We start from the raw sequence: 27,367 nt of genomic DNA, 5'->3' as shown, positions 1-27,367 counted from the left end.
CTCTGATGGCATTAAAGGCATGTGATATTACGCCCAGCTTCAAAATTAATTTTTAAATCACACAATTCAAAAAAGTTTTTATCCCATGACCATTCAACAGCAAAATGAAGCAGAGTATCAGGTTTTGGAGCTTGTTCTGAACAAGAAGCTAGCTTAGTTTTGTTTCCAAAGTCTCTTGCTAATAATTCTAACAGCCACTTATTAAGATATTATGAAATGTTCAAATGTTCACAAAAACCCTACAATAATCTAACAAGATAGTTAAAGGTAAACATTTACAGGTAAATAATATCAGACCTCTGAAGCAATTTATCTAAGTGTACACCATTTTTTGAAAAGCATATTCAGTACAAATAAACTCAGATCTTATTTCATGTCAAATCCTACCATAGTACTTTAGGATAAAATATGGGAGTAAGTTAGAGAGAGTGTTCCTGAAGAGAGTAAAGGAATTGACATTCATATACATGGAATATGTTAAAATAGACTGCCCACCATTACTAATAAATTTCCCTTGAATAATCATTAAAAATTTAAAATCAATTCTAGGCTACATTTTTAAATAAACTTGACAATATTTATATTTATAAATTGTATTCTCTACAAATATAAACCACAAATTCTATTTTACTGCCATATAATGTTATAATTTTCTTATATGTATTTAGCTTGAGTAACTAAAATCTCAAAACTAAATAAAGTAGTTAAACTTTAGTGGGAATATATTTAAGAGATATATACTCAACTTGGTCATTTAAATTTTTACTTTTAAAATCAAATTGTAGAATAGTTAATATAAGATTTAATTTTATATAAAAGGTATTATAAAGTTAAAATGTCTAAAAGCACAAATACATAATTTAAGAGTGACTGCTCAGCAAAATAAAGCATTCTTCAGTATGGCTATTTAAAGTATATCAATAAAATAATACCTTTTTGTTTTCTTAAATACGTATTTATAATGAAGTAACATAACTATGCCAGGTAAAAATGGAACAAAATAAAACAACAACAACAAAAAGCTCAGAAAAAACAATTTCAAGTAAAAGCATTTTTCAAAAAAAAGAAATTTAAAAGGAAGTTTTCACTCTGAACTCTGAATTTAACAATTGAAAATCTGATTTAAAAATGTTTTACAATACTCCAAACTATTCTCTCAGCATATAATTCTAACATAAGTGTAAGTTTTGACCAACTAAACTACCTAATGGGGGAAAATTATTTGTACATTTGGTTTTAAAATAAAAATGTCTAACTCCCTCTTACCAGTCTCTGGTTACATTCGTCTTGGTTTTCACTTGACATCTCTTGTTCATTTTAACTCCTATTTATTTTGATCCTTCTAATAACTTTGAGATAGATGTGATCACTTTTGTTTACAAGTTTTAAAAACCAAGAAATGAATTTTCATTGTGAACTGATCTTCAGCAGAGCTGGGTTACATCTCTCCTAACTTCCTTCATCCTTGTCCCTTATCCCAAGGAGTCTCAACCTCATCAAATCTTTACCTTTCAAAGTGACACTTTACTGCTCAATTCTTAATTAGTGACAGACTCAGTTTTTGTCTGAAGTAGAGAATATTAAAATGGTACAGTAGAATTATCTTAGGTTATGCTGATATTCACAAAGACAGGCATCATGGCAATTATTTCAGTGCTGACAAGAAATGCGTGGGTACCTGTCTCATTTTTTTTTATTTAGTTGCTGACAGTGCTCTATAAGAATCTTCAGTTCTTTGTGAGAATTCTTTCCAGTTAAGATTTTAAAACAAGTTTCCCCATTTTTTTCTTGTGTTGTTATAATGAATTTTATGTAGGGAACAAATGTGTTAAAGGGAAAATACCCTTATAACTTTAAAAACCTCAACCTATCCAAACACAGAATAAGTAAAAATGATATAGATTAAATTAGACCAAGTAAATTCTTCTAAATGGAGATTTTCAAAAAAAGATTTATAGGGCTTTTCCTCTCTAATTTTAACATTAAGTGCCCGACGTCAATAAGAACTTTCCACTTACTTCATTGGACCACCCCTTTGTGTTAAGAGAGGGAGAAAAACAATTTATGACAGTTTATTTTTAGATATTGATCATCTCATCTTGCTGCAAAGGGAATAAAAATAATTAAAGTGGAGTAAAATAATCATTTTAAGCACAGCATATTTCAAAGCATAAAACTGTTCACGTGAGACTTCTGAAATCCTGGTAATAAATGCATGCCCTAGATATTTTTAAAGCCCATACCTTACTTATTCTACTTGTGGTTTAAAGTGGCAGTCGAAGTTTAATTTCTATATTTAGTTATTTCATATAATCCAAATAAATCTTTGGTTACTGCACACACACACACACACACACAAAATTTGTTGGATGGTAACTATAAATAATTCATTTTAAAATATAACTTTAGTATTTGCTTATGATAAGTTCCATTGTCAAACTTAAACTAACATTCCTTCAATGTGGAAAAAAGTCCTTCTTTTCTGGATAATTTAAATTCACTTTTTGGAAATTTGGAAAATACAGAAAAGTAAAGTTTGCCTATAATTCACTATCCAGAAACAAACAGTTAACTAGTTTATTTCAAAATTTTATCTATCAGTCTTCATTCCTTTTGGTACTATGAGCAGAAACATGACACAGAGCTCAGATATTAGATTGTATCATTTACAGCCAAAAAAGTGCAGTAATTCAGAGATAATTTCTGACTACAAATACACAAAATTCCTAAAAGATATATTTTGTTAGCATTAGGCATCTGTATAAAGGTTCAGAACAGATTTTTATGCTAGCCTGTAATATAGTTATAAGAATAAATAATCATTTATTATTTATTTTTACTTTTTATAGCACTGAGGTAGTATGTAGTGCCATATGCATGAAACAAGTGTTCTGTCACTAAGCTGTGTCATCAGTTCGAATAACCTTATTTTAACTATTTAAGAGAGATTTAAAGTGATGGCTATCATTTAGGTTTTTTAAATATGAATAACAGAAACAGAATGGAAGCTTTTTCACATGAGAATTAATAAAAGAGTAACACAATTCTTCCTTTTTTCCTTCCTTCCTTCCTTCATTTTCTTTTCTTTGCAAAAGACAAATGAACACATGCCAAGCACAGAGGATAATTCTGCTCAGTCAATTATTTTTAACCACCAGTATATATGAACTAAGAAAGATACGGCTTTTGTCTTCAAGGAGTTCATCATCTAATGAAAGTAAGATAATTGTTCTTCATAGGATATAACTGCCCCCGAAGGTATGTGAAATGCTATGCACAGAATGATGAGGAACTCCACCTCTGCTCATGCAACAGTGCATCAAAAAACATGCATCAAAAATGGGATAAAAGAGAATACGACAAATAACTAGTAATCTTTTATAGAAAAAAGGTAAACAATTGGATGTGTGAGAAAGTAAAAGGCCAATAGCAAGGTGTTACACTTAATCTCAACAATAGCAGGAAACACATTACAATAAATATTCAATACTGAGAGAAGACACAGATACTTGTGGGAAATCAGAAAAGCTTCATGAATGAATTATTTCTCAAAGTCCTTAAAGTATAGGACATAATTTTAATAAGGCAGAGATGAAAGATATAGGGTATATTGTACAGAGGTATCATAAGATGAATAGCCAAACTAAGATCTGTTTTACTAAAGATAATTTGTCTGTATGCGTTAGAGTTAACACACCTGGAGTTCTTGAAGAATAAAACCAGAGTTATGCTGAAATAGAATGTTAGTTCCTTTGAAATCCAAAGGAACAAGTTAGCAATGTATTTGTAAATAGCAAAATGGGCTTTGATTTGTAATGACTAATTCAAAAGTGATAAAGTCTGTATTCATAGACAGATTACAAAAGGCTGTCACGACATTACTTACTAAGAGGAATTCACATTTAATGTTTCCTTTAAGGAACAACAAAACTAGGTATAAATTAGGAATATGGAAAACCAAGAAAAAAAAAAACCAACAATGTAGGATTTTGTTCTAAAGATGACACATCAAACATGATATGTGATGGGAAAATGAGAATGAGGTAGAAGTAGTTATGACAAATGACAGGAGCTACTGAACTGTAAAATATAGAAGCTGGTAATATATGAACAAAATGTCCTAAGAGGGCACACCATTATCTTCTAAACAGAGTACCAAGTGGGTGGTGGGTATAAAAAGTCCTTCTGTGTTCTAAGTACATTTGAAGTATTTTAGCAATTTTATGTTTGGTCAAGACAGTGTGTACTTAAAGTTCAGCCTGTAAAAGAATCTTTAGTCTACTTAACGTTTTCTAACCTCTAAGAAGCAAAACTTAAACCCATTACTGCCTTATAGTAAGATGCTTAAGGATAATCTTGAGCTAAAGAGCAAAACTACTGAAAAGTCCTATTGAGAATACTAACATGTCTTGGAGGGCAATATGAGAATGGGGTATGCTTTATATAAAGTAACTGTCAATAGCAGACATTCATGCAATCTGAAGAAAAGCAAGAAATCAATGCAGAAAAACATGGCAGGCTCTTAACATCACCAAATGTGTGGGCTAGCCATATCCGATATGTACTGCATTTCCAGCACTGCATATCTCTGCAGAAAAATGCTAATTCACTAAAAATTATTTCCATATTCCTCTCAAAGTAATAGGGGAAGGTTAAAAACAAAGATATGTTGTATAATCTGTGAATTCTAAACATAGAAAACTAATTTTACCTCACTTTATATATAAAACTGTTGCTTAAAATCCCTTCATGTACTGCTTTTTCATTAAAAAACAATATTGATATATGTGAGTTAAGCAATGATTACTTGATGATCTCCAAGGTCATCAAGCAGTGCAGTCTCGGTTTACAGAAACAACGAAGTGTTAGTCCATTACTCAATAAATACCAACCTTCATTTCACAAATATACTTGAAAGTATTTTCAAAGTTGAAATAATAAAAATAGCAATAAGTATTAATTCCCTTAGTATAAAAATTAAAAATAAAAACAAATTTGATTTTAATTTCACAGAATTACAATTGTCTTTGGTCTCATGTAAAAGTAAAACAAGATTATTTAATTACCAAAGAATTTTACCAAGTAACAGTAAAGTATTAATAATGTATTTTATTACTATGTGCACATAGATTGTGCCAAAAAACAAAGGCATAGAGATAAAGTAACACTCTAGAAAGAACATTTTTAAGAAATGCTTCTGATTTTTTTTTCGAAATTATCATTTGTTTTTATAGGTTGCCTGTTTGCATTCTGAAGAGAAAGAAAGGGCCTGGAGTTTGGTGTGTTGAGAGATGAGAGGATCTGGAAGGAGTTAGGGAAGGGGACCCATGATCAGAGTATATTGTATGAAAAAATTCCAATAAAAAATAAAACTAAATGTTTTTGATAAGTCATAAGCACAGGAGACATTAGCTGTAAGTTATGTTATTGCTGTTAGCTCTGTTCCCAAGAGCAATGCATGGCAACCAAAACCACCTAGAAAAACACGCAAAAATGCACGATCTTGGGCCTTACCTATAATACAATTGAAGTGAGTCCCAAGTATTTAAGTTTCTAACATCTTTTCGTGCTATCAAACAGCAGTTGGTCACACTAATTTTTATGAATCAATTTTTAATAGATTCTAAACACATTCATGTATTTATACCTTCTGCTTTTTTGCCTCAAAATAAGAGAGATTATTGTGGCAAATACAATCTAGCCTATAAAATCTTAAATATCTACTACTTCGATATGGCCCTTTACAGAAAAATATTTATTAATGTGTATTTTCAATATACTATGCTTTTCTATTTTCTAGTTGAAATTTTTTTAAAAAGTTATTTATTATTATCAAATATGAAGGGACACAGATTATTGGAGTACTTAAAGCTAATAAAATGTTTCCCATCACCCTTTTCTTCCTACTGGATTGCCTCATTCAGCCTGAATGAGACTTTGTTCCTAGAGCATCCTGTTATGTCATGTTCAGATGATATCCCTGGGAGGCCTGTTCTTTTCTGAAGGGAAATGGAGGAGCAGTGGATCTGGAGGAGAGGGGAGGTGGAAGGGAAATGGGAGGAGTGATGGAGGGAAGCTGCATTCAGAATACATTGGATGAGAAAAGAATAAAGAAAAAAGAAAGAAAATTAATAAAAAGGAAAAAAATCCCATCAACATTTGACTAATGAAAGCTTTTCATTTCCATCGTATCAATCTGATAAGTGTCGGATGTAAACCATGATGAGGCATCACAATGTTACGAACTAGGCCCTAAATGAAAATAATGAGAACATAAAATAGGAGATATATGATGCAAAAATATCTACATGATAGAAAAGTATATTGAAGCTAGTAGGTCTATATTAATAAAATTCCCTATTTTGAGGAATTATAAACAATATAGCAATCTGAGAACTATGGCTGACAATCAAGGACAGGCAGCACAAGGATAAAGTAAATACCAATTTCACTAGCTTACCCAATCATTTTTGCATCATTATACATTATCCCCTTTCTCCCAATCCCTGCATTACTGAATAATGGTCTCCTGAGAAAGAAGCAGTGGCAATAGGATGCCATAAGAGTTATGGAGAGTTGTCACTATGAACATCAATCATCCTAGATGTATTTTACTTAAAAAATTCTTGTATATCTACTAGTAAATTTACTTCAGTCTCTGACATTTCTCATTGTTTTATAAAAGAATGGATTCAAACATTTACACTAGTTGTTGGACTCTTGAAGGCATTTGATCTTGGAATCTCCTGCCTAATTTTTACTGAAAAATCTGCTCAGGTAATTAGATCATTATTAAAAGGCTCTTAGGTATATTTATTTATGTGTACATACAAAATGAAACTGTATCTTAGAGCAAAAATCTGCGTTTGTTGAATAGTGATTTCATTCTGCGAAAGTGACACAGTTTAGACATTCCATTGACAACGAAACTGACAGACATGATCTTATAATAATGAAGTTGGGTATTCCAATTCAGTTTATATCTTCTGAGAAGCAAAACTTATGATACATGCAAACTTTTCAAATAAATAATTTGCTTTTTAAGAATCATTTGCTTGCTAGGCAGTGGTGGCACATGCCTTTAATCCTAGGATTTGTGAGTTCAAGGCCAGCCTGGTCTACAGAGTGAGTTGTAGGACAGGTTCCAAAGCTACACAGAGAAACTCTGTCTTGAAAAACCAAAAAAATGTATTTACTCATGTATGAAATATATAATAGCTAGTAATTTAACCAAAGGAAACTGTCAGTCAATACCTGTTGCACGATTGTTGTTAGTTCCAAGCAGAGCTGTATGACGTTATTTCTTGTTACTGAATAGTCTGTCACAGCAGCAAATGGTGACCTACAAAGGTAAAACAAAGACTGTGATTATTAAGAACAGCTGTTGAAGACCACCAAAATGAAATAGCATAAAATATGATTTTGAATAATAATGAAATAAATTGTTCTAAAGCTTACATAGTGAGAAAACACAATATCTGGGACTTGTTTAGAATAACATGAGTGAAATTAAGAATTAAAATTTAGAAATACATAATTTTCTTTCTATCAAAATTTTCTTTATAAATTTCTTAATATCTAGTTCTCTAATGCTTTTTTAAAGACTTCTTTACTATATCTAATACAAAGCAAAAAGTATCTTAGTATTTACTTTCTAAAGAAACCTAACATTTTAAATATGACATTTACTTGAAATACTCATAATTAAAGGTTAGCAATATTACTAAAATAGTGGTTACTGATGGCTTACTATATGTGAATCACTATTATAATTGTGACATACATACTTAATTAATAGTCACAGTAATTCTTATGAAATAGGCATTCTTTTATTATTTTTGTTTTACAAAAGAGAACAATGAAGGTAGATAATTATCTAGTGATTTGTCTAAGGAACAGAACGAGTGAGTATGGGAGCTAGTGTTCAGACTCAGAAGTCTGAATCCAGAGCCCACAGTCACATGCAGTTAAACACTAACATAAATTTACCCTAGAAGAGATTGAAGCAATGATAAATCTCTTCTATTTAGGAATTGTTCCATTTCATCTATCATGACAATTTTATATATAAAGAACTTTAAAATAAGACAAAATACTTAGCAATATTTAATTGTAGTGGCTAAATCTTTAAAATCAAATATATACCGAAAAAGCAAATCTTAACATTTGCTCAGCATCATTTATATGGAAATTTTATATTTAAGTAATTAAATTTTAGTTAATGAAAATAAAAGCATATTTATTACAGATAAATATGAGATCCACAATGATGCTCATGGATAGTATTCCTTCTGCTTTTTTAGCATCTAATTCTTGTGTTTTGTTTTCTATGTATACTTTTTAGGACATGGAGTGTGGAAAGATGGTTCAGCAGTTAAGAGTGTTTGCTTACAGAGGACCTGGCTCCATTCCCAGCACCCACACGGTGGCTCACAACTCCAGTTCCAGGAGATCCAATACTTTCTTCTGACCTTTGTGGGCACTACATAAGCAGGATGTGCGGACATGCACATAAGCTTAACACTCATATACATAAAAGAACAGTACAGGCTAAACATATATTTCAAAAGACTTTAGAATACACCAAAAAGGGGGTATGTCGAATGTTTGGATGAACTGCTATGTAGAAAACGTTTTTTGTTTGAAAACTAAACATATAATAAACATATACCTACTAACAATATTTAACAGAAGTTTATACTGCTTATCAGGAAAACAAATTTCTCAATGTAATTTTAAATAAGATTCTATTACATTTAAATTGGTATCAATACTTTCTAAAATTTCTGTCAGTCAAGGAGAAATAGATTGATACTCCTACAACCCAAGACAGAGGTGGAACAAAGCCAAGTTCCCTAATGTATTATTAGGACTTAGAATTTGTGCTAATATTCTTTTTTAAATATTTATTTATTATGTATACAACATTCTGCCTCCATGTATGCCTGCAGGCCAGAGGAGGGCATCAGATCACATTTCAGATGGTTTTAAGCCACCATGTGGTTGCTGGGAATTGAACTCAGGACCTCTGGAAGAGCAGCCAGTGTTCTTAACCACTGAGCCATCTCTCCAGGCCCCTTGTGCTAATATTCTTTTTCTATAATCACTAAAGATTAAAAATTGATTCACAGGTAAAGTTAAAACAGAAAACTATCCTGCAGCTTTTCTCACATTATGTTCAACCAAATAATTCACAAACATCCTGTTTTCTTAATGTATCACATACTATACCCTATCCTTTTAGCAACATCCCACCCTGCTGATAACTGTCTTTTTTCCTTCAAATTCTTATTTTTCTTTTGCTTCCATGACACTACTTTTATATAAGTTTACTTTTATTCTAGTTACACTTCTATGTTTGTTTTCATGTGCTAAATTTCTTCTGCTGCTGGGACTCACTCTGCAGACCAGGCTGGCCTTGAAGTCAGTTCCTGCCTCTGCCTCTCCAGTGCTAGGATTAAAGGTGTGTGTAACCATGCCAAGCATGAACTAAACTTATTATCGTTTTTCAATTGTTGGTGGTCCACAGGGCTCATTTCTTATTCCATATCCCTCTATTCTTTCAAAAAATTCTAAAGTGTACTGTATAGGCTTGGACATTTTCTGGATAACTATGATCTCAGTGAGCAAAGTACAAGAAAAATCTTCGCTATTGTGAACGACATATTATAGAAAGAAAAGTTAATAAGAACAATTGGCCTAGTTTATAACATATAACATGTTAGGAAGGTCTATGGGTTTTGAAAAATCAAGTAGGACAATCAAAATACATTCTAATATTTTCCTTACATTTCCTTTGATTATTCACTGGGTCGGCCAAGTCCGGCATGACTTATTCATTCCAAATATCCCCATTGTCTAACTCTCCAGCTCTTATCTGACCCTGGGCCTTATTTATCTATCCAGACATCTTGAACATTCTTCCATTCTTATTATTACTTCATTAATTAAAATCTCATAGCAGTGGATAAAATAAACTATATAGTCGGATTATTAGACTCTATAAAGTACTAGGTCCATTTACTCATTTTGTTTTGAATTTAAGCACTCTAAATTCTAGGTTGCCTAATTGTAAAATAAGGACAATCCTTTTGGATTGTTTTGAATAAACAATTATATGCCTAAAGTTATTCATGTCAAAGAGTGTCACCATCATGGTAACATAAGAATCACTATCAGTAGTAGCAGTGATTAAATCCTGAAAAAGTCTCCAAAGTAGTATTCCTTTTTTCTAGCATTGGTCTTCTCCAATCTTCCATAAGAAGGAATCTTTGAAATTTACAGATGTGAACAAAACAATGACTCTGGGCTGTACCCCACTGTCTTTCCTATGTAGTGCAAATGTATTAGTAAGACCAAGACTTTCTTTTGTTCTTCGTATTTTATTTTATTAATTTTTTTGAGACAGGGTCAGAGGAGGTAGCTTAGACTGACTGTCCTGGAGTGCAATGTGTAGACCAGGCTGGCAGGCTGATCTGGAACTCACAGAGATCTACCTGCCTCCTCAGAGCTGGGCTTAAAGGCATGTACCACCAAGTTCAGTTTTTTTCTTTTAACTCAAGTTGTTAAAGCAATGTTAATGATCAAGCCAGTCTACAGTTGAATTTTTCTATGATTAAAAATAATAAACATTCATTTCTTTTTTCAACTTTCAAAAATCTATATAGAACTTTAAAGTTATCACAATTTATCTTTTTGTGTTGCTTTTAAGTACTTATTTAATTTTTAGGGGCAAAATATGAAATAGCCTCTAATTTAACTGACTACTGCTATGTGATATAGTACAGAATGCACACTAACTATTTTCTTTAGGATTCTGTCATATTGTCACTTCCTATAAGATAAGCCTGAAACAACCATGACTTGCATGACTTCATGGATTTCTATGGGTGTTTGTACATGGAGGCGAATTGATGCTTATCAAGAGTTGTATTGATGATACAATGTAATGATACATAATACAACAGAATCGCAAAACTACTATATAATAAAAATTAATTTAGAGTATGTATACTTAGGCCTACCATTTGGAAAGAAAAGCACTCTGTAATCATTCTATGCAATGAAAAGAAAATATAATGAAATTTACTTAAATCACTTTATTTTGTGATAAACAAATGTATAGTTACAGATTAAATAATAGTGACAGAAAATAAAACTAAAACTGATGTGTCATTTAAGCATTAACAATTAGCCATACCCTACTGATCAGAGGTAATATTTACTATGTATGTAAATATGGAGGTTATTTCAGCTTAGAGTAACATTCTTTTTTAATTATTATTATTATTATTTTATTTTATTACTTTAAAAAAATACCAATCCAAATTCCCACCTACTCCCGTCCTCCCACTTCCCTTCCACTCCCTCCCTCCACATACCCTCCCCCTAACCCCCATCTAATCTTGAGAGAGGACAAGGCACCCTGCCCTGTGGGAAGTCCAAGGCCCTTCCTACTACATCCAGGTTGTACAATGTATACATCCAAAGAGAATAGGATCCCAGTGCTATTTAACGTTCTATCATGAAGGAAAATAAGGGCAGGGACTCAAGATGAGAACCTGGAGGCAGGAACTGAAGCAAAGGCTATGGAGGAATGCTGCATATATACTGGCTTAATAATCCTCATGGCTTGTTCACTCTGTTTTCTTTTTATGGTGCAATTTTAAATAGGTTTTTAACTGAAAGCTATATGATTACCCCACAGCCAACATTATCCCAAATGGAGAAAAAACTACAATGCTATTAAAATCAGGAACAAGATAGGGCTGTCCACTATCCCCGCTTCTTTTCCATACAGTGCTAGAAGCACTAGCTGGACCAACAATGCAAGTGATGGAAATTAAAAGGAAATCAACAGGAAAAGAAGCCAATTTGTTTCTATTTGCAGATGATATAATATATATAAGAGAACCCAAAATTCCTCCAGAAAATGGTAGACATAGCATTTAACAAAGTGGCAGGTGCAAAATCAACTTACAAAAATGTGTAGCCTTTTTGATATCAACAACAAACACACCGAGAAAGAGACCATGGGCAGACTCCCATAATAGCATCAAAGATAATAAAATATCTTGGGTAAACCCAAAAGGAGGTGAAAGACCTCTACAGAGAAATGTACAAATCTCTGAAGAAAGAAGTGGGAAATGATATTAGAAAATGAAAATATATTCATATTCATGAATCAGTAAAATTAATATTGTATAAATTACCATTGTACAAAAAGAAATTTACAGATTCAATTAAATATCAAAATAGTCACACCATTCTTCACAGAAATAGAAAAAAATCATCCTAAAATCCATGTGGAACTAGAACTGACACTGAATAGCCAAAGCAATCCTGAGCAAAAAGAATACTGAAGGGATTGCTAGTCTGGATTTCAGACTGTGCCTCCTGGTAATTTCAGGAGCTATACCCATAAACACTCATGAACATGAAAGAATGGGAGAGAATCTTTGTCAGCTGCACATCTGACAAAAATTAATATCCAGAGTATATAAGAAAATTAAAACAACAACAACTCAGACTAATTTCAAAAATGGGTCGTGGCCCTGAACAGTGTTCTTAATAGAAAAAAGAAAAATATCTAAGAAATATCTCATGAGTTTATCACCCTCAGCAATTGGGAACTGCAAATTAAAACAAGTTTGAGATTTCATCTCACCCAAGTCAGAATGACAAAGATCAAGAAAACAGCTCACATCATTCACTGTTGGTGGAAATATAAGCTGCTGCAGCCTGACGAGAAGTCAAAAGCTACAAATAATGGACCACAGGGCCAGCTCATGTGCCCAAGGCACTCACTACCCACAGATACACGCTCAGCAATACTTACAGCTGCCTATTTACACCCTGGTAGGTTAGCCAGTTCCAAGTGGTCATCTCCAAACATGTCTACATTTGAGCAACATTAAATGGACTCAGGATGTTGTATTTGTGTGTGTGCACATGCATGCACATGGATGTGCATCTTACGATAATAATTAAAGAAGTTAAGTGGAGAGGGACATGGGAAGAATTAGAGGGAGAAAAGTATGGATTAGAAATTATGTAAGTATAGTTCTAATATATGAAATTCTCAAAATATGTTGAAAATATAATTACTTTAAACAAATGATCAGTGTAGTTTATATTTGCATAATTAAAATTTCATAATGTTATACTGTATCGAAAATACATTTAAATATCTTTAACTCTAGTAGTATATAGCTTAGTATTCAAATCAGGATTTAAAACCAAAACTATATATTACACACTGATATAAATTAGATCATATAGAAGTAAGTAAAATTAATTTCTACTTTAAAAGTAAAAAACCTAGCTGGGCATTGTGGAGACTGAGGCAGGTGGATCTCTGTGCTTGGTCTCCATGGGACATTACATACTGAGACCTTGTCTTAAAAACAAAAACCAAAAAATAAATAAAAGTATAAATTTTTTACTTTATATATAATTTACTTTTAAAAAGACAATTTGCATCTTACTGATGTTCCTTGAAGGAGAAATTTTGGCAAAATTGTTAATTATCAGAATTTCTTCTGAGATTATTCGAACATAATATAGGGCAATACTAGAAACTATGAAAATAGAGAGCTCATTTAGTATATTTTTAATTGTAATTCAAACTCATGGCAATATCCAACCAAATATAAAAGTTTAATCTTTTCACAATTAATAAATGGGACCTCCTGAAACTGAAAAGCTTCTGTAAAGCAAAGGACATGGTCAACCAGACAAAACAGCACCGTACAGAATGGGAAAAGATCTTCACTAACCCCACATCAATCAGAAGTCTGATCTCCAAAATATACAAAGAACTCAAGAAATTGGTCATCAAAAGAATAAATAACCCAATAAAAATGGAGTACAGACCTAAACATAGAACTCTCAACAGAGAAATCTAAAATGGCTGAAAGACACTTACAGAAATGCTCAACATCCTTAGTCATCAGAGAAATGCAAATCAAAACAACTCTGAGATTCCCTCTTACACCTCAAAGAATGGCCAAGATCAAAAACACTGATGATGTTTTATGGAGAGGTTGTGGGGTAAAGGGAACACTCCTTCATTGCTGGTGGGTACAGCCCCTTTGGATATCTATATGGTGATTTCTCAAAAAATTAGGAACAACCTTCATCAATACCCAGCAAAACCACTTTTTGGAATATACCCAAAGGATGCTCAATCATACCACAAGGACATGTGCTCAACTATGTTCACAGCAGCTTTGTTTGTCAGAGCCAGAACCTGGAAACAACCTAAATTTCCCTCAACTGAAGAATGGATAAGGAAAATGTGGTATATTTACTTATACTGTGGAGTACTACACAGCAGAGAAAAATGACATCTTTAAAGTTGCAGGCAAATGGATGGAGCTAGAAAACATCATATTGAGTGATGCAACCCAGACACAGAAAGACAATTATCATATATACTCACTCATAAGTGGGTTTTAAGCATAAGGCAAAAAAAAAACCAGCCCACAAATCACAATCCCAGAGAACCTAGACCACAACGATGACACTAAGAGAGACATATATGGATCTAATCTACAAGGGTAGTAGAAAAAGAGAAGATCTCCTGAGTAAATTGGGAGGATGGGAACCAGGGGAGAGGGTTGAAGGGGACGGGAGAGGTAGGAAGAGGAGCAGAGAAAAATGTAGAGCTCAATAAAATCAATTTAAAAAAAAAGAAAACATATTTGTCATAGTCAACTTCATCCTCCCTCTACAATGAAATTACCCATGAAGCTTGTTGTAATAAAACAGTTCAATCTTCTCCATTTCATATTATAAATTTTATGCTATGGCATATACTCCAAAAGAAACATACAACACTAGGGCAAGGATACAACGAACACATGCTAACAAAGTAACAGCATCGACTTCCCCGTTTCTCCTTCAATATGACCATTAGCAAAAGGAATGAAGACATCCAGGAATATTGTGCATTTCATTATGACAGGCACACAACAATTTTGCTCATAAAACAGCAAAGGGATTTTGTGCTTGATAGAGCTAAATTAGTGACTATTTTTCTTGATATAAAATCTTACAAAACATTCATATCTACATTATAATGACCCCAAACTATTATGAATCATAACCAGATATTTATTATTCTACTTTTCTATCTGACTAATATTTTCATAAGAAAATGTGAAATAATGTGATGATACAAACTGGCGTATAAAGAGGAGTTACTATAGAACATGGGGAAGAGTGTACCTGTCCAACCAGGCAAGGAGACTCTTGGCTGCTCCAATCAGATCCACAACTGAGGTCAGAAAGTCATTTGGCAATTTTCTGCTGGTTCTCCCATCATAATGGCCACTCCTTCTCCTTCCTGTTATGAAGTTCTGAAGATTTTTGGCAGATGCATTCAACTTGTGAGAAAGGGTTTTTAGATTTTCTGTTTCTAAGCCATAATTCTGAATAATAAAACAGAGAAAAGTATATTTAATGTCAATATTTTCTTTATTTATTAAAAAATTTATTGATATAGAAAGAACTTAATGAGTTACTTTATTATGCAATGGCAGTGGGACAATGTTAGAATTACAAATGAGTAAGACAGATTCCTGGCACGGTGGAATCCACAGTCAAATGTGTGTTTGGGGATACCAGGGAAGACAATTATAATAAAGAGAGATGTACTAGCTAGTTTTTATATCAATTCCAAACAACCTAGTCATCTGAGAACTGTGAACTTCAATTGAGACAATATCTCTGTAAGATCTGGCTGTCCACGGGAAACTCTGTAGGGCATTTTATTGATTAATATTTGATGTAGGAAGGCCCAGACCGCTGTGGGTGGTGTGGTCCCTGAATTGGTGGTCCTGGGTATCCTAAGAAGTCAGAGAAGGCCAGGAGGTGTTGGCACACACCTTTAATCCTAGCACTCGGGAGGCTGAGACAGGCAGATCTTTGTGAGTCCAGGTCAGCCTGGTCTACAGAGCAAATTCCAGGACAGTCAGGGCTGTTACACTGAGAAACCCTGTCTCAAGAAACAAAAAGAAACAAAACGAAAAAAGGAAAAGAAAGTAGGCTGAGCAGGCCATGAACATGAAGAAAAAGCCTGTGAGCATGACTCTTTAATGGCTTCTGTATTTGCTCCTGTTCCCAGGTGTCTGTCCTGATTACCTCAGTGATGTACTGTGATATGAAAGCATAGCAAAAAAAATAAAAGAGAGAGAGAAACAAAAAGTCAAAAGAGCAGACAGTGGAAGAGAGGAGACAATAAAGGTTTTCTTTCCAACCAGTTGAATCCTTACCAGTGCACACAGAAGGTCAACTGCCTCCAAGATCAGCTCCTGATGGCCAATACGGCTGACTCCCAGATCTTCTAGTTCCTGATGTGTGATGCGTAGCAGCTGATCTCCACTGATCTTCTCCCTCTCAAAGTTCTTAATATACTGCTGCAAACAGTCATCAAGACCTACAAAATAAAATTTAAAAAGAACAAAATACAAAAGAATAATTGTTGAAATAAATCAATTGATGGACAGATGGAAAGCAAGCAATAACTCCTACCATGCCACAACTTAAATCCATTTTGACATTGGACTAGTCAAATCACCCATTTTTTCTCCTTCTATATGTGAGCTGTAGCAAAAAATTATATTCTTCATTGTTTGATGTGGGATTCTCCTCTGTATGCTGTGAGTACCATTTGTTAATAAAAAAGTTGCTTTGTGCCTATTGCAGGGCAGAATATGGCAAGGCGGGAATTCTAAGCAGACAGAGGAGGAGAGAAAAGGCAGAGTCAAGGAGAAGTCATGTAGCCACTGCAGGAGACAGATGTAGGCCGCAACCATGTGGCCATACACAGATTAATAGAGACGAGTTAACTTAAGGTATAAGAGCTAGTCAATAAGAAGCATAAGCTAAAAGCTAATAGGTCAAGCAGTGTTGTAATTAATATAGTTTCTGCGTGATTGTTTTGGGTCTGGGCAGTCGGGAAACAAACAAGCAGCCTCCAATAACAATTGTTAGATCACTATTCCTATTCAAACTTTTCCAGGTAATCACTGAAAACCTCACCTGTCTTCTAACTTCTAATTTGAGACAAATATTCAGAATGAATAACTACTTTTAGAGTTAGATTATCATACCATTTCGTTTTCTTTAACACTATTTCAGAGGGAGGGGCCTCATTCTTCCTACAGAAGCCTAATGAATCTGTCTTCCTGTACTTGGAACTCCTGTCTTCTATCATCGTACCACTACTTCAATAATTTTAAAACTAAATACTTTGTTTCAATAAATTTCTATTCTTTGATGTCTTTTATATTTAAAACTCTGCTATCCTAAAGATAAACTTTATAAATACGTTGATTTTCTTCTGGAAATTCTATAGTATTAGTGAGGATGAAAAGGACATCGGGAGGTGTCAAGTAAGGCCAAAGGGATTATTGTTATCAGTTTTAAATCTTGGCCATGCTCCAATGAGTATATGAGCAATACAAATTGGACGTAGTGTTTTTAATTTGGAGTGTGAGGGGGTGCTAGATGGGAGGGTAGACCTGTGAGGAATAGGAAGCTAGTGTGATTGGGGAGCATTGAATAAAATTAGAGAATAATTAATAAAAATATCATGTTGGGGAAAAAGAAATTAAAACAGCAAGATTAAGTAACTCCATAAGTATACATAATAAGTAACTGAACAGAAAATCAGAACTAGAAGATTTGAAGTTGGATTTTTTTTCTGACTACATCAGACCACCTAAAGACTAAAAACACATTTCCAAAAATAAAGTGTATTATATTCTTGTAAAAAAAAAACCAAGGCAGTATAATGGACAGAGAACACTCTAGCTATTTATATGAGACAAAATAACATGAGGTAACAACAGCCCACTCTTTTTCACACAGGTGAAACAATGCTAGCAAAAACTAGCAAGGACTGAATTCCATGCTGGCATACTTCCAGGAAATGAGGAAAATGTAAAGTACCTGACAGACACATAGTCTAAAGCTCCATTCAAATGAATGAAAGGGAAAACACTGCCATTAGTCTTTAGACAACACTGAAACCAATACAATACATGCTGACTTGGCAAACACTTCCATATTTTAGCCAATGCCATCATTCAGTTACCCTCCGCATAAACACAGTTGCAATCTAACAAGTAACATACAATTCATTTTCACACGGATTCTCAAGAAAACCAAATGAAATAGAAAAAGGCAACTTTCTTCTAGGCCTGTACTCAATTACTCTGTCCTAATTCATTTTAGAAAAAGACCATGACTTCAACAGCTTTCTGTTCTTTCCAAAGAAGCAGTCATGCTGAAGAATACTACTTTCTATATATTTGGGTGTGTGTTCACTGTGTACGAAGCACTAATCTAAGTACTTTACAAATATTTCCTTATTTTTTTATAGCAAACTTATTAGCTGCATATCACTGTCTTGAAATCTGAAAATTTGGGGCCAGGCCTAGGATTCTACACCTTATAATTGGTAAGGTGGGGCTCTAGGGCAAGTTCCTTTTCTCTGCTTTTAAATACTACACTGAATTGAGAATGGAGGGAAAATGGAAAGGAATGCTTACAGTTCTCCAGAGTAACCATTTTGATCATACCAGTAATTAATGTTTAAACCTTTTTCCATTTACAAAGCTAAAGATCTTGTTTAAAAGTTTAAATTATGATTTCTATCAAAATAAATTTAATTGTTCCATTTACAGATGCAAAATTCAGTAGGATCATGAAAATTGAAAGTAACAAAAATATGGTTAGCCATATAATGGGGGCTAAAATGATGATATAAACAAGCACACGCCAATGAAGATCAGATTTATCAGAATGTATAAAACACTATCACATAGACTCTAAAGTGTCTAGGAGTTAATATGAAGGAGGAAATATGATTAGACATAATTTAAAACACTCAGTAGGTAAAAGCAAGCCAATCTCTCATTTAAGACTATCTGTTCATGATCTTTAAGTCAGCAAAAAGATTTCTTAAGGAAATATATACCCCCTGCACATAGCCTGAGCAACATAATAGACCCAACCCTGTTGGTGGAGGTGTGGGTGAGCCAGAGCCAAAGTAGTGATTGCCGGAAACCTTAGCCCCACCCTCATCTGCCATATGGCGGCATGAACTGGAGGGAGATACTCCCGCCTCATCAATGCACAATAGAGTCAACACTGTTAGCACAGGTGTGAATGGGCCAGCCCTGAAGTTGTGAGCGTGGGTGGGGAAGAGCTACCCCTGGCCATCAACACCTGAGGCAGATGGGAGAGCTGACCCTGTGGTCCTAAGAGCAGGAGAGCTGGTCCTGAACTTCACTAGCTGGAACACCTGGGAGAGCAGGCCCTGCACCTCATCTGGGTAACACAATAGAGCCAACCCTGTTGGTGGAGGTGTGGGTGAGCCAGCCTCAAAGTTGTAATTATGGGAGAGCTGTCCCCACTACGTATCTATCATGTGGCAGTGTGGGAAGGTGAGAGATGCCCCCCCATACTCCTTGCTCCTTACAGCCTGCAACAGATGAGAGCAGACCCTTCCCAATACCAGCTTTAGCACTCAGGAAACGGGTCCTGCCTCTCACCTAGGCAGCACAGCAGAGCTGCCCAGTGGTTGAAAGTGAGGGTGACCCAGCCTCAGTGTTATAGACAAAGGAGAGCTCTCCCTATTACTCATCAGATATGTGCTAGCATGGGCAGAGGAGAGATGTTCCCCCACCTCCTGTCAATAAACACTTGAGAGAGGTGGAAGAGCTGGTTGGGGTCGGTAGAGCACAGGGCTGCCCCTACCCTTCACCAGCTGTAGTACTTGGAAGAGTGGCCCCTGTGCCTAGCCTGGGCAATACAATAGAGCTAGCCCTAGTGGTATAGATGTGGGAGAGCCAACCCTGAGGGAGTGAAAGCAGGAGAACTGGCCACACCCCTCACTCATCACTGTAAGAGGTGAATTAGTAGGGGCAATGCTGGAGATGGGGACAAGGGAGAATTGGCAGGTATATGACTTGGCCTGCCCCAACATCCACCCCATCTATGACCTGCTGGAGCATGTGAAGGAAGCTGACTCACAGACCCAAAGCTATAGGCTCTCCACAACAAAGGGCAGCAATTGGATATCCAAGAAGAGTCCTAATAAGGGCCTAGCATCAATAGTGTAGCAGAAACCAGAGGCCTTGAACCAGACCAATGACTCTTTGCAATGACTGCTTGCAAGCAAAGCTATATGGACAAAGGGGCTACTGCACGACTCACTGGGTCACACTGCAGATTCCACAGCCAGATTTTTAATTTTTTTCCATTTTCTTTTTTTCTCTTAAACTTGGGGGGGGTAGTGCAGGGATGGAGGACATATGCAAAGGGATGGGAAAATGAATGGGATCAAGATACATGATGCAAAAGACACAGAATAAATAAAAAAATGCATACTGTGCTCTACATCTAGTCATAATGAGTTGTCATGTAGAAAAATGTATGTTTAAAATTATTTCCTTTAATGATGTTACAATTGATAAGAACATATGATTCCATATAACAACATATTAATAGAACATATAATTCAATAGATTAGACATATAGTAAAAGGTGTATCCTATTTGAATCACATTGTGAAAACTAAAAGATTGTCCATAGATGCCTAAATGTTTTGTACACATACTATATATTCATTTACGATAATGAGAATTTCAAATCAAAACTCTAATTCTCATACTTATTTCTAAAGGAAAGTGCACACATTTTATGGTTTTAATAGTGGGAATACAAGCCATAGGTAACAAAAGAAAAACCACAACATCTACTTCATGAAAATTAGAGACTTTTGCATAGTAAAGGTAACTATTAATACAGAGAAAAGAGAACCCACATAGGGGAGAAAATATGTGCAAATCATACTTCTAACAAGCTATTAATTTCTAGAATACATAAATAATAATAAATATAATAATACTAAACTCAATGACAAAAATGATTAAAATGGACAAATAACTCAGACATTTTTCCAAAGGATATTTACATATGAAAATAGTGTACGAAACAGATGAACTTCGAATGGCCAAAAGGCACTTAAGGTCATGCTCAACCTCCTTAGCGATCAGGGAAATGCAAATCAAAACCACTTTGAGATATCATCTTACACCTGTCAGAATAGCTAAAGTCAAAAACACCAATGATAGCCTATGCTGGAGAGGATGTGGAATGAGGGGAACACTCATCCATTGTTGGTGGGAATGCAAACTTGTGCAGCCACTGTGGAAATCAGTGTGGCGGTTTCTCAGGAAACTGGGAGTCAACCTCCCTCAGGACCCTGCAATTCCACTCTTGGGAATATACCCTAGAGATTCCCTAACATACTACAAAAGCATTTGTTCAACTATGTTCATAGCTGCACTATTTGTAATAGCCAGAACCTGGAAACAACCTAGGTGCCCCTCAATAGAAGAATGGTTAAAAAAGGTGTGGAACATATACACATTAGAGTTTTACTCAGCGGTAAAAAACAATGACATCTTGAATTTTGCATGCAAATGGATGGAAATAGAAAACGCTTTACTGAGTGAGGTAAGCCAGACCCAAAAAGAGGAACACGGTATGTATTCACTCATAAGTGGATTCTAACCATAATTAAAGGTCTTTGAGCCTATTATTCGTGATCCTAGAGAAGCTAAATAAGAAGATGAACCTGACGAAGATTATTTAGCTATCCGCCAGGAGGTAGGAAATAGACAAGAGTCCCAGGTAACCTCGGGTGCATGGGGGGGGGGAGGGTTGTTGGAAGGGGAGAGGGTTAGAGAGAAGGGAGTAGGGGAGGATTGGGGAAATCTCGGTGGACCAGGATGGGGGGGAGGGAGGAAGGATGAATATGGGATCAGGGAAGAATATATTTCAACTAAGGGAGTCATTTTAGGGTTTACAGGAGACTTGATTATATATGGGATCCCAGGTCCAAGGAGAGATCCCCAGATTGTTCCCTGGACAGAGGAGAGGGTGCCTGAACCGGCCTTGGCCCATAACCATACTGATGAATATTTTGCTTATCACCATAGATCCTTCATCTGGCGATGGATGGAGATAGAGACAAAGACCCACATTGGAGCACCGGACTGAGACCCCCAAGGTCCAAATGAGGAGCAGAAGGAGGAAGAAAATGAAAAAGTAAATCAGGACTGCGAGGGGTGCGATCACCCACTGATACAAGGGGACTGATCTAATGAGCGTTCACCAAGGCCAGTTGGACTGGGACTGAACGAGGACACAATCCAACCAGATTCTCTGAATGTGGCCGGATTCTCTGAATTTTGCTGGCCCGGAGTCTTTCTGAAAAGCCATTGACTATGACACTGGGACCTGTTTCCTCTGCATATACTGGATTTTGGGGATCCAGTCTGTCTGGACACTCACCTTCCTGGACCTGGAGGGAGCGGGAAGGAACTTGAACTTCCCACAGGGCAGGAAACCCTGACTGCCCTTAGGGAAGAAGAGGGAGGAGGAGAGGGAGTAGGGGGAGTGGGAGGGTGTTGGGAGGAGGGGCGGAAATGGAAACTTTTATAATTTAATAAAATTACTTTCTCAAAAAAAATATTACTAAGCACCAGAAAAATTAGAATCAAAGTACAACAGCATATTACTCTACACCTCTCAGTTTGGTGACTATCAAAGCAAATGAAAACAAAGTTTTCTGCACAGTATTCAAATCCTCACGTACTGGCGAAGGCACTATAAAAATAATTTGGGGGGTCTACAAATAAAATACAATTATGACTGTATCTAGCAATTAAATTTCTGGCTATATACTCAAAACACTGACATCAGATACCTGAAAAGATAATTGTAGAGCCAATGTCCTATAGCAGCATTATTTACAATAGACAAAAGAGTAAGGAACGCAAGTATACATAGGTTAAATATCTTATGTCTCATCACTAATGCTATATGTGTGTTACATTTAGATACGACCTTTCCTCCCTAAAAGGTTCAGGTGTTTAAGGGGCGGTCTCCAGCTGCTGGCACTGTTTTGAGAGAGTCTTTGGAATGTTTAAAAGGTAAAACTCAGCTTGAGGAAACAAGGCAGAGGTAGCGCACATTTTCAGTGGCTTGGTTTAGTCTCAGTCCTTCTCTGTCCTTTCTGCCTCCTTTTCATCAGAAGGATGCAGACTCTGTCCTAAGTTCCTGCTCTCATCATGTCCTACCTTAACATAACCTAGAATCATCAGAGCCAAGACTAGAGGTTGAAAAGTCCCTTTTTCCCTTTTAAATTTTATGTTTTTGAAATGTTATGTGTGTATGTGTTTTGTCTGTATACCACACACATGCCTGTTGCTCATAGAGGCTAGAAGAGGGATTCAAATGCCCTGGAACTACAGGTACAGATGGTCGTGAACCCCCATGTGGGTGCTGGGACTAGGCCCTGGATCCTCTGCAAAAACAGCACGTTATCTTCACCCACGAACATCTCCCCATCCCCAGATGGAAACCTCTTCAACTGTAAGCGAAAATTAATCTTTCCTCACTTTCAATTATTTTGGTCAGATATTTGGTTACATTGATGATAAAGCTAATACAATGTCTACACTAGAAACACAATTTTCTTTTTTTTTTACTAAGTGCAAAGAAATCATCAATGGCAAGTGTTCAAATTTTTAAAAAAATTATATGAAATGTGAATAAGATGTCTCCTGTATTTTTATGCTTCAAGAAGAAAATAATTTGGCTTATCTTGATAAGGCTTAAATATACTTCTCATTTTAAATACATATTTTATTTAATATCTAAGTAATATTGAGTGTCAAGATATTCCAAGATTCATAAAGCATATAAAATGCTATTCAGATGAATTGCAAGTAAATAGTATCACAATATATTAATCAGGATCTCAGGTTGCTAGGAGAGTATGTTCTCCAGGGAAGACAGGTTCTGGGGAAGCATGAAAACCTTATTTCAATACTACATTTCCCAAATGCTCTCATTTGTTTTTTCCAGATTTAAACCAGTTTTCTAAAGTACTGCCTGCATCTTACATTTTTACCACATTATCCATCTCTATATGAGTCCCCTTTGGAAGCTCTCCTGCCTTTTTCCTATAGCATATTAATATTTTCCCAAGTCCTAATATCGACTTTTAATTATTCATTCAACAAGCAATTATTAAATGCCTATTTGAGAGTCAGGTAGTGTTCTAGGGAGCAGGGATAAGAAAGTAAACAGAATCAGACATGGTCTCTTCCTTCCTGGAATTAATATTTTATTAACAGAGAAGCACATGAATTATGGAATCATACAAATGAGCCTAACAATTCACTGAGGGGAAGGTAGGGGAGGAGAGAAGAGAAGGGGGACAGGAGGAGGAGGAAAGAACCTTGCTCTAAATCAGAGAGACCAAGTACAGGCTTTCTGTGGAGAATGGAAGAACTGCTATCTGGGGAGAAGTAGGAGTGAGCGAGGCAATGAAGCAGAAAAGACCACTAGACACTGGAAACAGCAAAGTCCTAGGGAGACAAAATGAATGGGAAGTATAAGAAAATGAAAGGAAGACTAAAGGTTTTGTTCATACCTAGGCTGTGAAAAACTCTTTGGCTTCAATATATAGAACAGAACTGGTAACCACATTGCCTTTTGTTAAAGAAAGAATAATCTGTTAGTAACTAATCTTCCAGCTTGGTCCTACCACTGGGTCAGCTATTTCAGCCATATTTATTGAGTATCCATCTTTCCCAAACATGTCTTTCTTTAAGACATTTGATTTATCAGTCCTAATAATCCTTTTTACTTTCTACCGAGTAAGTTATGTGAATGAAAAAACCTACAAGAAAAAGATATTATTTAGAATTATACTCATATTCTCCTCAATAAGAAATTGTAATTAAAAGATAATGTGGCAAGTGGTACAAATTTCATTTAAAATGCTGCATCTAGAAGTATGTTAAGATAGGGGTCAATTTTACCTTTAGGTTACAGACTATCATTTTAATCCAGGTTCATTACTTCTGACTGAAATAACTTCAACAAAAGAAAATCTTGGTGTAAAGTATGCAGGAAAAAAATGGTCTCATCCACTATTAAACTTTATCTCAGTGCATCTCCCATGATTCTTTCTTAACATTAAACAAATCTTATTCATAATTTCAAATTTAGAGTTTGAAGCCACATTCACTGTTACACAAGCATTTTCCTATGACAAATGAATGTCAACATTATTACTATTCAATAATCTCTTGGGGGCACATAACAAAAATGAACCCTGTGGTGTCTTATAATTTTTATGACTACAAGTTCTAAAATGCATGACCCAATTTAATTTTTAGTCAATATATTTTGTTACTAATCACCAAACAATCATTTGTTATGCTGAACATTAAAGCTGAAATGAAACTACAAATATTTATTTTACAACATGTGAGGGTTTATAATTAGAAAAAACAGGCCTACATCAATCCTATAACTATTTCTGATAGGGTATTATAAATATAAGCAGTGTCTTACATTATGTATCAGAATCAATATGAAATATGTAATTTAATTGTCAGATATTGTAGTCTATTACACAAATAAGATATTTCAAAGACTATTTCCCCCCTAAAGTTTGTGAAATACCTTTAAAAATAATTCTGATTACTCAAAAATAATAACTTTTCATTGTTCTCAAATTATATATACATATAAAATATTTGGAGATCTGATGGAACCAGATTATTATTTATTTTGTCTGGGGTGTGATCTGGGATTTTGTATTCCTATCATTCAGAAATAACAATAATACACCATTTCACTTGCCCAAGGCAAAAAGATAACTGTTCTTTTTATTTTTTAAAGTTGTATCATTATCAAATAAGATACGGATTAATAGAATTCTTGGAAATAATTAGGTTTATGTTTCCAAGTATCTAGAAATGATCAGTTGGGGATGAAAGCACATATAATGACAGAAAAGAATCAACAAATATTTACTATAAATGTATAGACTACAAAGAAACACATTTTTCATGCTTTATGCTAGACAAAACAAAGGGGAGGAAAAAGCTACTCCAAACTAATTTTAATTATGTTTATTTGAATAAATCCCTAATTGTATATTTTAAGGGCTTATAAAAAACAAAACATTAAAAGCATTAGAGAAATTCACCAGCCTAAATGAGCAATAGTCTCATCCTTCCCAATATTATTACTATCAGTTATAAATGGTGTAGTAGCAGATTTTCAAAAATAGGAAAGAAAGCACAAATGATAAGCTGCAAAAGTATGGGTCTTTCAATATTTCCTATAATTACTTTTCACAGTAAAATACTTTCATTACACAAACATTCTATTACAATCAATGTCTACTCGAGAATCAAATGTGAAAGATGTCATTAGAAATTACTGCTCTCGGCGCTCAGGGAATATTGAAGAGAGGGAGGAGAGACTTAGGAATCAGAGGATGGAGAACACAGAGAACAGGGCCCACCAAAGCAGCTAAGCAAGGCTCACATGGGCTCACAGAGATTGAAGTGACCAAGTATGCGGCCTGCCTAAGTCTATACTGGGTTCTCTGCATACATGCTGTGGTTGTTTAGCTTGGTGTTCTTGCTGGACTCTTAACAGTGGGTGTGGGGGTGTCTGACTCTGACCTGCTCTTGGGACTGTTTTCCTCCTACTGGGTTGCCTTGTCCAGCCTTGATATGCAGATTTGTGCCTAGTCTTATTGTATCTTGTTTCGTTGTGTTCAGTTGTCTCTTGGAGGCCTGCTCCCTTCTGAGGGAAAACGAAAGAGGAGTGGATCTAGGGGAGAGGAGAGCTGAAGGACTGGGAGGAGTAGAGGGTGGGGTCTGGATAGATTTTAGACAAGAATCTATTTTCAGTTTTTAAAAAGAAAGAAATTACTGATTTTCCTCCATTCCCTCTGGACTCCCAATTCTTTCCAGTGGGTCAGAATACTAATTGCCTGCTAATAAGAAGGAAGGAGGACAGTTGTAGGAAGATGCATAAGAACCAGCACAAGTGGAATGGCAGTACCTTAGCTAACACTGTGCGTGTGGTGATCACTCCTTCCTACAGAGGCGGCACTGCCTCTCCAGCCATAAAGTAATCTTTCTAACAAACTGGAATTGCTCGCTATGAATTTAAGAATTAACTTTTTTATGCCATTTCCAAACTTTAAGTCATAGTTTAATATGATATTCCTTCTGCTGGCAAGTGAAGCTAATGACGTTTAGTACTATGAGTCTTCTTATTAAATTCCCACTAAAAAGAGTACTTTCATAAACAGTACTTTCTAAAGGAAAGATACATGAGCATCATGCTTTCAAGTTTCAGAACCTAAAAACGATGGTTTAAAGTATCACTCTAAGGTTACCTATACTTAAGTTTTACAAGAAAACAAAAATATTTCTCAATTGTCTCTCTAAAAAAAAAAAATAAG

General features: G+C 35.1%; 1 protein-coding gene across 5 annotated transcripts in view; it reads right to left on the bottom strand.

Annotated features, from left to right (window-relative positions):
• Cnksr2 (connector enhancer of kinase suppressor of Ras 2) overlaps positions 1-27,367 on the bottom strand; it is a 241,640-nt gene that overhangs the window by 174,904 nt on the left and 39,369 nt on the right. For all 5 annotated transcript variants that reach the window (XM_048440719.3, XM_048440718.3, XM_048440721.3 and 2 more), the window contains exons 2-4: positions 16,278-16,441; positions 15,232-15,434; positions 7,255-7,342 (exon numbers count right to left, since the gene is read on the bottom strand). In XM_048440719.3, coding sequence (XP_048296676.1) covers positions 7,255-7,342; positions 15,232-15,434; positions 16,278-16,441 — 455 coding nt within the window. The remainder of the gene's footprint in view (positions 1-7,254; positions 7,343-15,231; positions 15,435-16,277; positions 16,442-27,367) is intronic.

This window comes from Myodes glareolus, chromosome X (genome assembly GCF_982192425.1).
Source record: "Myodes glareolus chromosome X, mMyoGla1.1, whole genome shotgun sequence".
NCBI classification, from domain to species: domain Eukaryota; kingdom Metazoa; phylum Chordata; class Mammalia; order Rodentia; family Cricetidae; genus Myodes; species Myodes glareolus.
The sequence above is the reverse complement of the archived record's forward strand: the minus strand, read 5'-3'. Positions and strand labels throughout refer to the sequence as shown.